At 45.8% G+C, this 13,651-nt stretch overlaps 1 protein-coding gene across 1 annotated transcript in view; it reads right to left on the reverse strand.

Annotated features, from left to right (window-relative positions):
- lrrc51 (leucine rich repeat containing 51) overlaps positions 1-13,651 on the reverse strand; it is a 34,476-nt gene that overhangs the window by 19,171 nt on the left and 1,654 nt on the right. Inside the window, exons 2-3 of the mRNA XM_078545014.1 lie at positions 7,041-7,123; positions 1,536-1,741 (exon numbers count right to left, since the gene is read on the reverse strand). Of these exons, the coding sequence (XP_078401140.1) occupies positions 1,536-1,741; positions 7,041-7,123 (289 nt within the window). The remainder of the gene's footprint in view (positions 1-1,535; positions 1,742-7,040; positions 7,124-13,651) is intronic.

Below are 13,651 nucleotides of genomic sequence, written 5' to 3' on the forward strand. Positions count from 1 at the left end.
GAATGGGGATCGATCGCAATGCTGTTCTTGTTACTCTGATCCATATGCTAGCCATCTAGCCAACTGAGCTAACCAGACCCCCACTGCATTTACATAGTGTCTTTAATTTTGTGCAACATGTCAAGGCACTTCACAGGAGTGTTATCAGATGGAAAATTGACACCAAGTCGCCAAGGGGAGGTAACTTAAAAATGAGTGAGGCATGGCCACCAGTGGTGGATGATTAAAATTTGGGATGGACAAGAGGGTAGAATTGGTGTAACACAGAGATCTGAGTTGTAGAGCTGGTTACAACAACAGCTTTTTCATTTTTTCACTTTAACATAATAAAACTTCCTAAAGCACATTACAGGAGGGTTATAATGCAAAAAAAAACACATAGACAACAGAAAGAGAGGTGACCAAAAACCTGGTCATAGAGGCAGGGTTTAAATGTTTTAAAGGAGGAAGGCGAAGTTGAGAGGTGTAGGTTGCTTGAGGCTCAGGCAGCTGAAGGTACAGCCGCCAATGGTGAAGTGATTAAAATTAGGGATGCTCAAGAGGCTAGAATCAGATGAGTGAAGAGATGCCTTGAAATGCCATAGCATACAAGGCTACGGGCCAAGGGCTGGAGAATGGGGTTAGAGCAGATAGGGGCTTGATGACCAGCACGGACATGATGGGTCGAAGAGCCTCTTTCCGAGGTGTAAAACTCTATGACTCTATCTGAGAGGGTTGGGGGAAATAACAGAGTTCGGGAGGGGGCGAGGCCACGGAAGGATTTGAAAACAAGGATGAGAATTTTAAAATCAAGGTGTTGCTGGACCAAGTGCCAACGTAGGTGAGGGAGCAGAGGGGGTGAATGGAATTTGGTGCCATAAGGACATGAGCAGCAGAATTTTGGATGACCTCAAATTTACAGTGTAGAGTATTGGAATAGTCAAGTCTGGAGGTAAATGAGGGTTCCAGCAACAGATGAGATAAAGTAGTGATGAAGTCGGGCAATGTTACAGTGGGTGGAAGTAGGCAGACTTAGTGATGGCACAAATACATATTTGGAAGCACATTTCAGGGTCAAATGGGACACAAAGAAAAGCAAACAGACTGGCTTAATCTTAGACTGTTGCCAGGAAGAGGGACATAGTTAGTAGTGGTCACTAAAGACAATGGTTTCAATCTTCCCAATATTTAATTGGAGGAAATTTCTGCTCATCCATTAATAGATGTCAGATAAGCAGTCTGATAATTTAGTGACAGTGGAAGAGTCAAGAGAGATGCTGGTCTGGTAGATCTGGGTGTATATGGAAATTGATATAGATGAGAAATAGGAGGGGGCCAAGGATAGAGCCTTGGGGGACAGCAGAGGTAATGATACTGCAGCAGGAAAAGAAGTCATTGCAAGTGATACTCTGGCTATGATTAGATCGATAAGAATGAAATCAGATGAGTATGAAGTTTGTCTCCTTGATCACTGTTGAAATAATGACTAGTGAGGAGAGGAAGGTAGATAGATTTCACTGCGACAAAAGACAGCCCAGTAGCAAGCCGGAACCTACAGGGTCAATGTTGGGAAGGCGGTTGAAGGAGAGGTCAATCCAGAACAAGCGGTGAGGTTCCACAAACAATGCGTCAATCAGCTGGTTCAGATCGCTTATGTCACACAGCCGGTTGTGGCTCAGACGCAAGGAACAGCTCTTCAGCTTCTTGTCCTCTGTGTACTCATTTGGTCGGAGGCCAGTGCGAGGCGTCAGTTTAATGCAGTCTGGATAATGGAGAGAAACAGTTAAAAAGAAGTCTAACTGCCCATTTGCCAGAATACACTGGAGACTAGCTAATTACCAATTTGCATATCATTTTGCAGCACAGATTGAAGTGATGAAGCCCAATAAATGTGTGTTCCCCCGCTCTCTCCATAGCTTTATATCAATTCCAAACTAATCCCCTGCTCCCGCCCCCCCCACCCCCCATAGTCCTGTATCAATCCCAAACTAATCCCACTGCCCTGCTCTCTCCCCACCAAACCCCAGTAAACTAGATGGGGTGGCACTGGGTGATAAGCAAGACCCTCGTGAGCAGGAGGAGGTGCCACAGGAAGGGCAGCTGTGAATAGTGCCTGTTGGAGGATGGAGGACAGACACAGCCCTGCTGAGCTGGGCATATTGCAGGGTGTCAGGGGTCACAGGAAAGGAGCCTCTATCTAGACCAGCAACCACATCTTAACATTCCCTGAGGTAATACACCATCATGGGTTCAGAATGGAGGAAACCATGCACCTCATGTCACCATAACTCAAGGCTTTGTGCGCATGAGCTCCTCCATTGAGTGGCCAGCCCCTTGTAGAGCTATATGTGGCAGCACTTGGAGTGCATGTAGGAAATGTGTACTGATGTTCACAAAATGCATTCCATGTTCTGTAACCTTGACCCGTCAGTGGTGCTGATGGCACAGGGACGTTTTCAGGGGATGCCAGTTGCACCTCTGCTGGTGGCCCCTTTCAGCGATCCAAAGCACCAGCCAAGGGGTGAGGCAGTCACTGAGGAGGATGAGGGTGCCACCTCTCATGGGGCACTGCCATCATCATCAGCCTTCTCGGCCCTTCTAACAGTGGGACATCTGTGCAGTGACAGAGGCTGTCTCGTGTGATAATGCAGGTGCAGCAGCCTCTGGAAGAGATGACCCCATGGACGCCCCCACAAAAAGGACGCCCCAACATGCATCTCAGTCGCAAGTGGGCAGTCTGCTTCCACTTCCTCCGAGGCCACAAAGGGAGCACTGAGTGTAGAAGTGGTTTAGTGCAGAGGCCACCACTAGTGGCAGAACACTGAGTGGGTCACTGGGGTGTCTTCTACCTGTAACTGTGCACTGCTTGTCTTTATGGGCACCATGTAAATATTGACACATGAAGCCAACCATGTAAACATCCTTTTATTAATGGTAGGACAAGAAAAGAGTGATGAAGCGGTGAAGGAGAGAAAGGTTCCCTGTATGGTGATGGTGAAACATCTGGGTAGATGTACTTCCTTCATCGGCGGTAAGAGTTTGCATGTTCCAGGCTGCATCTTGAATGAAGTGTTAGCACAGACAGTGCAGAGCGAGTTCCAGGCTACCCGTTCCTCCTGGGTTCACTTGAATCATGCCTGAATCAGATGATCACTAACGTTGATGGCATCCTGATGAGATCGAACCTTATGCTGGACCTGGTCACCCCTCTGCACAGCTGGCGCACCTCGGTGTTCTGCATCCTCACCCTCCACCTCCTCCTCCAGTGAGTCTTGTCCTTCCAGGGCCTCACTGACCTCAAGCGACACATCTCTCTGGAGGGCCATATTATGGAGAGCGCAGTTGTCCACCACAATGGGTGAGATCCTTGCATGAATGCACTGCAGGGCACCACCCGAACAGTCCAGGCATCAGAGCCGCATCTTTAGAAGCCCAATGGCCTGCTCAATGGTAGTTCTACTGAGAAAATGGCTTCAGTTGTATTGCCTCCATGTCTCTTGTAATGGGGTGAGTAGCCGTCTCTTCAAGGGATATTCCTTGTCCCGTGGAATCCGTCTACAGAGTTTGGGTATTGGAGTGAAGAGCTGCAGCAGACTGGACTGGCTGAGGATTAAGGAATCAGGGTAGCTGCCAGGAAGGTACACACATGAAGGAAGCTCCTGTGTGGTCACAGATCAGATGAATGCTGTGAGTGGAATCCCTTCCTGTTGATGAATCTCACTGAGAGCTTTGATGGCATCATGGGTGCAACTGGAGGTGAAGCCCACTGACCTCTGTGCCTGCAAGGCCCTGTCTGCCTCGAATTGTACGTACTGTCCAGGTCTCAGAAGCAGGATATCAATGTTTTTGAGATGCCAAATTCTGCAGCCGATCCTTGGAAGGAGCCAGAAGCAAAGAAGTTCAAGACCACAGTGATTTCAATGGTTACTGGCAGAGCATGGTGGTGAGCATTGCTAGGTCTTTGTTAACGAGGGCACAGGTCTCTGCCCATTTCCCTGGAGAGTCCCAGTCTGTAGAAACACTTGTTTGCAGCCATCTCAAAGTAGCTCCTTCTTTGACAGCAGATCCTATGCTAAGGGTATGGCCTCTATGTCAATTGTAATATGCCTTTAAGGGATTGCAGCATGATATCACTAGAAGGGAAGTGTGTCATGTAATCCAGTTTCAGTTTCACTTTTGCCTGTGAGCAGAATGCAGCACGTATATCTATTCTCATGTGCCCAGTCTTAACACATGAACCCAGATTTATGGATGATTGGTGCCTTTACGTCATTACAAAAACACAACAATGTCCTTCCAGCCTCCCGTCCCTCTCCTTTGCCCTCCTGCTGCCTGGGACTCTGCCCTTCCAATGGAGGATCCCACTCCCTATCGCCACTGGACACAAAATATGAGACTTGTGCTCCCATTGCCAGCTATTGCCTTCTTTGTGCTTAGGTGCCCCCCTCCCCCCCTCCAATTGTGCTTGGCAGCCCTGCCCCCTCCCCTTCCGGACTCAATGTCAGGAGGGTGAAAACCCCCTGCATGTCCTGAGCACAGACTGCATCGTCTGCCCACATGCATTTGCTTTTATTCTTTCTATCCTAGGGAAGAAAACCAGAGTGAAGGTGGAAAGATTCTGGGTGAAGACCTGAGTAGTTTCAAGTACCTGGGGTCAATGGTGGCAGAAGATGGAAGCATGGGAATGGAAATTGAGCCATGGATTAACCCTGGTAGAATTGATAGAAGTGGAGTGTTATGTGATAGAAAAGTATCACTAAAACTGAAAGGAAGAATTTACAAGACAGTTGAAAGACCAGCCTTGTTATATGGTGCAGAAACTTGACAACATCAAGAGAGGGATAATGATTGGATACTAATGAGATGCGGATGCTGAGATTAATGTGTGGAGTAATGAGAAAGAACAAAAAGAAAAATCAGGAACCAGCGCATCAGGGAGTCAGTGAAGATGATGGGAGCATCAAAGAAAGTAGCTGAGAAGAGATTGAAATGGTATGGTCATCTGTTTCTTGACTTCTGAAGTCTATCTGGTATATATACACCCACAGTGCTGTTGGGAGGGATTTTGACTCCCAGTGACAGTGAAGGAACAGCAATATAGTCCAAGTCAGGATGGTGTGTGGTTTGGAGGGGAACTTGCAGGTGGTGATGTTCCCTTGAGTCTGCTTGCCTTGTCTTTCTAGGTGATAGAGGTTGGAAGGTGCTGTTGACGGAGCCTTGGCTGACCCAATTGCACCAGTCCCCCTTCTGCGCCATTCACCCTTTAGGAGGGCCCACCTAATTCCCTGGGGCAGCTATGACTGGCTCCATGTCCGCCTCCATTCATCTTGTTGCCCCAGACAACGTGTGCAGCCCATGTACCTCCATCAAAATCAGAACATGCCCCTTAAAGAGCTCTCATTGAGTTCCTTAACAATCTTATTTACATGGTTAATGGATCAGGTGGGATCTCAAGGTTGCCATTCCCCAAGACTGGTGAAACCTGTTGGCACTGGGAATGGCGTTGGGAGACCAACACACTCATGGGGGACAGAAATTGGTAGGAAAGAACAAAGGGAAAGGTCTGTGATAGGGTGGATGGCAGGAGACATTACATGACAAAATAGATGATGGTGCAAGGCAAAAGAGGATGATGGCAATGGGAAATGAAGATGTGCTAGAAGAGGTGTAAATGGGAGCGCCTGGGCCTCTGGATTACTCGTGCAGTAACATTACCAGTACACCACCATCTACCCCCGAGCTTCACTGGAACAGTGCAGGAGGCCGAGGTCAAAGTGGAGAGAAGCAGAAAGTTAATGTTACTGGTGACTGGAAGCTCAGGGTCACACTTGGGGACTGAACAGTGTTACACAAAGTAGTCACCCAATCTGTGTTTTGGCTCCCTGATGTAAAGCAGACTGCACCGTAAGCAGCGAATACAGTATAATAAATTCAAAGTACAAATAATTTGTCATTTCACTTCTTGCTTGAACTTTTTATTTAGTACAACAGAATTTTCTGTTCATAGAGAAAACCTTTTAATGTTGCACTTCAGAAATTCCTTCCCTTCTGTGCCCTTAACACAACCATTGCCCCACTCAGTATTGGGTTAGTTCACATCTCACGTTATTGATACTCAATTCTTCCACCTCTCAGTAATTTCTTTGTAAATACTTTATCATCTTCCCTCTATTTGGTGGCTTCTAAAATGCAATAAATAGTGCGATAGTTCCATTATTGTTTCTTAACTCCAATTAAATGGATTCTTTGATCCCCTCAAGGATATTTCTCTTTTCACACAATTATTTTCCTCAAATCTAAACTGCTGCCCCTCTTCCTCTTTTTCCTTCCCTTCTTCAGCTCTCTGCCTGAAAGCAGGTCCGACTCACCGGGCCACAATCTCCACCACTTTCCTGGGTAGTGCAAGGAGGCAGATCCCGAATCCACCCCAGCCAGAATGAGGATTGAACCCCATGCTGTTAGCACCAATCCCCAAGGAATCCAAGTTGCTAAGGTACCATACACTGTTGCATGCATGTTGTAGCCTGGAGCTATGGCTAATGACAATAGACGATCCAATTACATGGCTGACCAGGAATCTTTCCTGTTCTTACCACCTGCCATTGGCACGTGGGAAGGATTTGCAGGTTGATACTCAACCTGTTTGGCTGCATTATAAACGCACCTTCCTTGGCCATCAAGTCCTGGGTGGGACTTGAACCCAGAGTTTCTAGCTCAGGGGCAGGGGTGCTATCCACTGCGGAACAAAACCTCCTTCCCTTTCTTTCCTGAACACCTCATACCCTAGGATATTAAGCATTAATCATGTGCCTATTTGAGCCAGGTCTCAATTATCGTCACTATGTCAATCCCATGTGGTTATTTGTGCCTGCAACTCATGGACCTTGCTAACACATTTTGTGCATTTATACACAGGCACTCCAAATATAACTCAGGGTCACAGACAATACGAAGATGTCTATCTAATCCTCTATTATTTCTAATGAGCAAAATGAGCAGAGGAGCTATTGAAAATGTGGAGATGTTGTGCTTTTGTGAAGATTTATAGATAGACACATCACCAGATAAAGTTTCGAGCTTTCTGAAGGAATAATCCACAACTGGACCATACAAGATGGAATCGAACTCTTTTGCTTTAATGGACCTGTGGAAATAAAGTACAAAGAAATTACTGGCTATAGTATAAATTAGGGGGTAGGAGGGAACAGGGGAGGAGAAAGGGAGATAATTTTATTTAAATAGGCAGGGCAGATAGATATAACCCCTACACCTTACTCAATCATCAGGTATTATCCATCTTTTGGCTGATGGGACTAGCTAAATTGCTCTTGTAGAGACCCAGCATGGGCTCAATGGGCTGGATGGCTTTCTTCTGTGCTGTACCATTTTACAATGCTTAAAAGCAGCGTGTCTACCCACCATAACATCTAGTGAGCATTAGTCCACGAGCAGGAGGCTAATCTGGGTACAATGCATGATTGTTTCCAATAAGCTTCAATCAAAACCTGTAACCCACTTTTTGGAGTCAACAGGCTGAATTGGAAAGGAATTGGCTTCTGTTGTTGAATAAGGTCTGTCTACGACAACTTATATTATCCTTATATCCCACAGGAATTTCAGAGACGGCATAGTGGTAACATCATTGGGCTAGTAATACAGCAACCCCAGGCTAATTCTCTGGGAACAAGGGTTTAAATCCTACCAGGGGCATCTGATGGAATTTAAATTCAATTAATGAGTCAGTAATGGTAACCATGACAACTATCATCAATTGTTGTAAATTTTTTTTATTTACTAATGGTTCACTAATGTCCTTCAGGGAAGGAAATCTGCTGTCCTTACCTGGTCTGGCCTACATGTGACTCCAGACCCACAGCAACGGGGTTAACTCTCAAGGACAACAAATACTGGCCTTGCCAGTGACACCCTCATCCCGTGAAAGAATAAAGAAAAAAAAGAGGAATCAGGAAGAGATTATTAGGCCCATTGTGCCTGTACTGGTTCACACCCTGTAAATGTTTCCCCTTCAAGTATTTATTCAATTCCTTTTTGAAAATTACTGTTGAATCTGCTTCCACCACCTTTCAGGCAGTGCATTCCAGATCACAATTTACTGTGTAAACAAAAAGCCAAGTCCACCCTCTGAATCACAGAATTACAGTGTGCAGAAGAGGCCCTTCGGCCCATCGAGTCTGCACCGACACATGAGAAACACCTGACCTACCTACCTAATCCCATTTACCAGCACTTGGCCCATAGCCTTGAATGTTATGACGTGCCAAGTGCTCATCCAGGTACTTTTTAAAGGATGTGAGGCAACCCGCCTCCACCACCCTTCCAGGCAGTGCATTCCAGACCATCACCACCCTCTGAGTAAAAAAGTTTTTCCTCACATCCCCCCTAAACCTCCTGCCATTCACCTTGAACTTGTGTCCCCTTGTGACTGACCCTACAATTAAGGGGAACAGCTGCTCCCTATCCACGGCCCTCATAATCGTGTACACCTCGATCAGGTCGTCCCTCAGTCTTCTCTGCTCCAATGAAAACAACCCAAGTCTATCCAACCTGTCTTCATAACTTAAATGTTTCATCCCAGGCAACATCCTGGTGAATCTCCTCTGCACCCCCTCCAGTGCAATCACATCCTTCCTATAATGTGGTGACCAGAACTGCACACAGTACTCCAGCTGTGGCCTCACTAAGGTTCTATACAACTCCAACATGATCTCCCTACTTTTGTAATCTATGCCTTGATTGATAAAGGCAAGTGTCCTATATGCCTTTTTCACCACCCCACTAACGTGCCCCTCCACCTTCAGAGATCTATGGACACACACGCCAAGGTCCCTTTGTTCCTCAGAACTTCCTAGTGCCATGCCATTCATTGAATACTTCCTTGTCAAATTACTCCTTCCAAAGTGTTTCACCTCACACTTTTCAGGGTTAAATTCCATCTGCCACTTATCTGCCCATTTGACCATCCCGTCTATATCTTTCTGTAGCCCGAGACACTTAACCTCACTGTTAACCACCTGGCCAATCTTTGTGTCATCCGCAAACTTACTAATGCTAACCCCCACATAGTCATCTATATCATTTATATAAATGACAAATAATAGGGGACCCAGCACAGATCCCTGTAGTACGCCACTGGACACTGGCTTCCAGTCACTAAAGCATCCTTCTGTCATCACCCTCTGTCTCCTACAACTAAGCCAATTTTGAATCCACCTTGTCAAATTACCCTGTATCCCATGTGCATTTGCCTTTTTTATAAGTCTCCCATGTGGGACCTTGTCAAAGGCTTTGCTGAAATCCATATAAACTACATCAACTACACTGTCCTCATCTACACACCTGGTCACCTCAAAAAATTCAATCAAATTTGTTAAGCATGACCTCCCTCTGACAAAGCCATGCTGACTATCCCTGATCAAACCTTGCCTCTCCAAGTGGAGATAGATTCTCTCCTTCAGAATTTTCTCCAATAGTTTCCCTACCATTCACTGGTCTGTAGTTCCCTGGCTTATCTCTACAACCCTTCTTAAATAGCGGAACAACGTTAGCTGTTCTCCAGTCCTAGGGCACCTCCCCCACAGCCAGAGAGGAATTAAAAATTTGAGTCAGAACCCCTGCGATCTCCTCCCTGTCTCCCTCCACAGTCTGGGACACAAATTAGCCGGACCTGGTGATTTGCCCACTTTTAAGCCTGCCAACACCTCCAATACCTTGTCACTCCCTATATCAATTTGCTTAAGAACCTCGCAGTCTCTCTCCCCGAGTTCGATACCTTCATCCTCATTCTCTTGGGTGAAGACGGACGTGAAGTATTCATTCAACACTCTAGCGATGTCCTCTGGCTCCACCCATAGATTGCCCCCTTGGTCCCTTTTGGGCCCTACTCTTTCCCTGGTTATCCTCTTCTCATTGATATACTTAAAGAATATCTTGGAATTTTCCCTACTTTTACCAGCCAGGGCTTTCTCATATCCCCTCTTTGCTCTCCGAATTGCTTTCTTAAGCTCCACCCTACACTGTCTATACTCCACTAATGCCTCTGCTGATTTGCTTCCCTTGTACCTGCCAGAAGCCTCTCTTTTCCTTCTCATCGTAACCTGAATATCTCTGGTCATCCATGGTTCTCTGGGCTTGTTACTCCTTCCTATCACCCTAGAGGGAACATGTTGAGTCTGTACCCTCCCCATTTCCTTTTTGAACACCCCCCACTGTTCCTCTGTAGATTTCCCCACAAGTAGCTGTTCCCAGTCTACCTTGGCCAGATCCTGCCTTATTTTACTAAAATCCACTCTCCCCCAATCCAAAACATTTTTTTGCAACTTGTTGATTTCTTTGTCCATAACAAACTTAAACTGTACCATGTTGTGGTCGCTATCACTAAAATGCTCCCCCACCACCACCTCAGCCACCTGTCCAGCTTCACTCCCCAGAATTAGGTCCAGCACTGTGCCGTCCCTTGTTGGACCCTCTACATATTGACCTAGAAGGTTCTCCTGTACACATTTCAAGAAATCCACTCCATCCAAGCCCTTAACACTATGTCTATCCCAATTAATGTTGAGAAAGTTGAAATCACCTAATATAATTACCCTATTATTATTGTTTTTACATACCTCCGCAGATTGTGCACACATTTGCTCCTCAATTTCCCACTGACTATCTGGGGCTCTATAATAAACACCTAACAACGTGGCTGCCCCTTTTTTATTCCTAAACTCTACCCACAAAGCTTCATTCGATGCCCCTCCCCCAAGATATCATCTCTCCTTACTGCAGTAACTGACTCCTTAACTAATAATACAACGCCTCCTCCTCTTTTACCCCCTCCCCTGAAGATTCTATATCCTAGAATGTTGAGCTGCCAATCCTGCCCCTCCCACAACCACATCTCAGTGATGGCTACTGGTCTGCTGGTTGTTGTCCCTTTTCCAGTTGAAACAGTTTGTCTTTGTTTACTCTACAGGTAGTAAAACACCCTGTGATTTTGGATACTCCTATCAAATCTATCTTTTAACAGAAGTGTTACACATTTTTAATTAATTATTTTCTTAAAAACACACTGCAAGTTATTTAAGTAAATAAAACCAGAACCAAATCTACTCAATTCTCATTAGATGGCGCATTATTCAAAAGCACACAGACAGGCTGATTTTTTTTCCTATTCGTTCATGTGATGTGGGTGTCACTGGCAAGGCCAGCATTTGTTGCCCCTCCCTAATTGCCCTTGAACTGAGTGGCTCGTTAGGCCATTTCATAGGGCAGTTAAGAGTCAACCACATTGCTGTGGGTCTGAAGTCACATGTAAGTCAGACCAGGTAAGGATGGCAGATTCCCTTCCCTGAAGACATTAGTGATCCAGATGGGTTTTTACAACAATGATAGTTTCATGGTCACCATTACTGAGACTAGCTTTCAATTCCAGATTTATTAATTGAATTTAAATTCCACCAGTTGCCCAGAATTATCCTGGGCCTCTGGATTAATATTCCAGTGACTTTACTATTACCTTAACATCTCACTTCCAACATGATCCCCACCAGTTTACATTTCTCTTCCCCTGCCTTCCACTTTGTTTCTCACTCCCTCAGATTGTTGCTTCCTCACTCCTCCATCCAACTCAGGTTTGTGTTGCTCTTTCCCTCATGTATCCCAGTTTGTCTCTCTCTCTCTCTCTCACACAAACAAACAAAACCAACCAATCAGGAATCACTAAGTTCAAATGATTTTGATCCACCCCCGAATCCTCAGATATGAAACTGGATCCAGAGACTGTAGATCAGTTGCAAACCAGACAGCCACGAAAAGTGCACATGAAAACAGCACTAGGTGAATTGCTCCATTGGAGAGCAAGCACAGATACAAGGGGTTGAATGATCTCCTTCTGTGCTGTAACTATTCTCTAATTCTATGCAGATAACCATGGATCGATTCTCCCAGGACTCCAGCAGCAGTGCTCAGGAGACTAATCGCCCATTCTGGATACCATCACTAGTTCGAGGTCAAGAAACATGTTGATTTCAAAATTCTCATCCTTGTTTTCAAATCACTCCATGGCCTCATTCTTCCCTCACTCTGTAATCTCCTCCAACCCTCAAAGATATCTGTGTTCCTCTGATTCTGGCTTCTTGAATGGCCTCAATTTTAATTGGCTCCACCGTTAGCAGTCCTGCTTTCCAGTTATCTAGGACCCAAGCCATGGAATTCACTCCTCACTTCGTTTTCTCCCTTTAAAATGCACGTTAAAACCAACTTTTTAATTCATTCGTGGGATGTGGGCTTCGCTGGCTGGGCCAGCATTTATTGTCCATCCCTAGTTGCACTTGAGAAGGTAATGGTGAGCTGCCTTCTAGAACCGCTGCAGTCCATGTGGTGTAGGTACACCCACCGTGCTGTTAGGGAGGGAGTTCCAGGATTTTGACCCAGCAACAATGAATGAACGGCAATATATTTCCAAGTCAGGATGGTGAGTTATCTGGAGGGGAACTTCCAGGTGGTGGTGTTCCCATCTATCTGCTGCCCTTGTCTGTCTAGGTGTGGGGGTCGTGGATTGGAAAGTGCTGTCTAAGGAGCCTTGGTGAGTTCCTGCAGTGCATCTTATAGATGGTACACACTGCTGCTATTGTGCATCAGTGGTGAAGGGAGTGAATGTTTGTGAATGGCTGCTTTGTCCTGGGTGGTGTCCAGCTTCTTGAGTGTTTTGAGAGCTGCACTCATCCAGGCAAGGGGAGAGTATTCCATCACACTCCTGACTTGTGCCTTGTAGATGGTGGACAGGCTTTGGGGAGTCAGGAGGTGAGCTACTCATCACATGATTCCTAGCCTCTGACCTGCTCTTGTAGCCACAGTATTTATATGGCTAGTCTAGTTCAGTTTCTGGTCAATGGTAACCCCCAGGATGTTGATAGTGGGGGATTCAGTGATGGTAACGCCATTGAACATCAAGTGGCGATGGTTGGATTCTCTTTTGTTGAGTGATCATTGCCTGACTTGTGTGGCGCAAATGTTACTTGCCACTTGTCAGCACAAGCCTGGATGTTGTCCAGGTGTTGCTGCATTTGTACATGGACTGCTTCAGTATCTGAGGAGTTGCGAATGGTGCTGAACATTACACAATCATCAGCAGCGAACATCCCCACTTCTGATCTTATGATGGAAGGAAGGTCATTGATGAAGCAGCTGAAGATGGTTGGGCCTAGGACACTACCCTGAGGAACTCCTGCAGTGATGTCCTGGAGCTGAGATGACTGACCTCCAACAACCACAACCAACTTCCTTTGTGCTAGGTATGACTCCAACCAGCAGAGAGTTTTCCCCCTAATTCCCATTGACTCCAGTTTTGCTATGACTCCTTGATGCCACACTTTGATTAAGCTTTTGGTTATTTGACCTAATATCCTCATATAATGGTTCAGTATCATACATTATTTTATAACTCTCCTGTGAAGCACTTTGGCACATTTTAAGGCTCTACACAGATACAATTTGTTGTTGCACAGTATTTACAACATAGGAACAGGCCTTTCAGCCTAAGAGTTCCACACAAGTTTTTGTGCTCCACATAAATGAAGGAAGGAGGTATGACAGGTAGGTGCTGTACACTATCTGGCCAGGGTGGTCTCCTGGGCTAGTATCCATCTCTCCAATTGGGGTGGGG

Source organism: Cetorhinus maximus, chromosome 7 (assembly GCF_964194155.1).
Source record: "Cetorhinus maximus chromosome 7, sCetMax3.hap1.1, whole genome shotgun sequence".
Taxonomy (NCBI): Eukaryota; Metazoa; Chordata; class Chondrichthyes; order Lamniformes; family Cetorhinidae; genus Cetorhinus; species Cetorhinus maximus.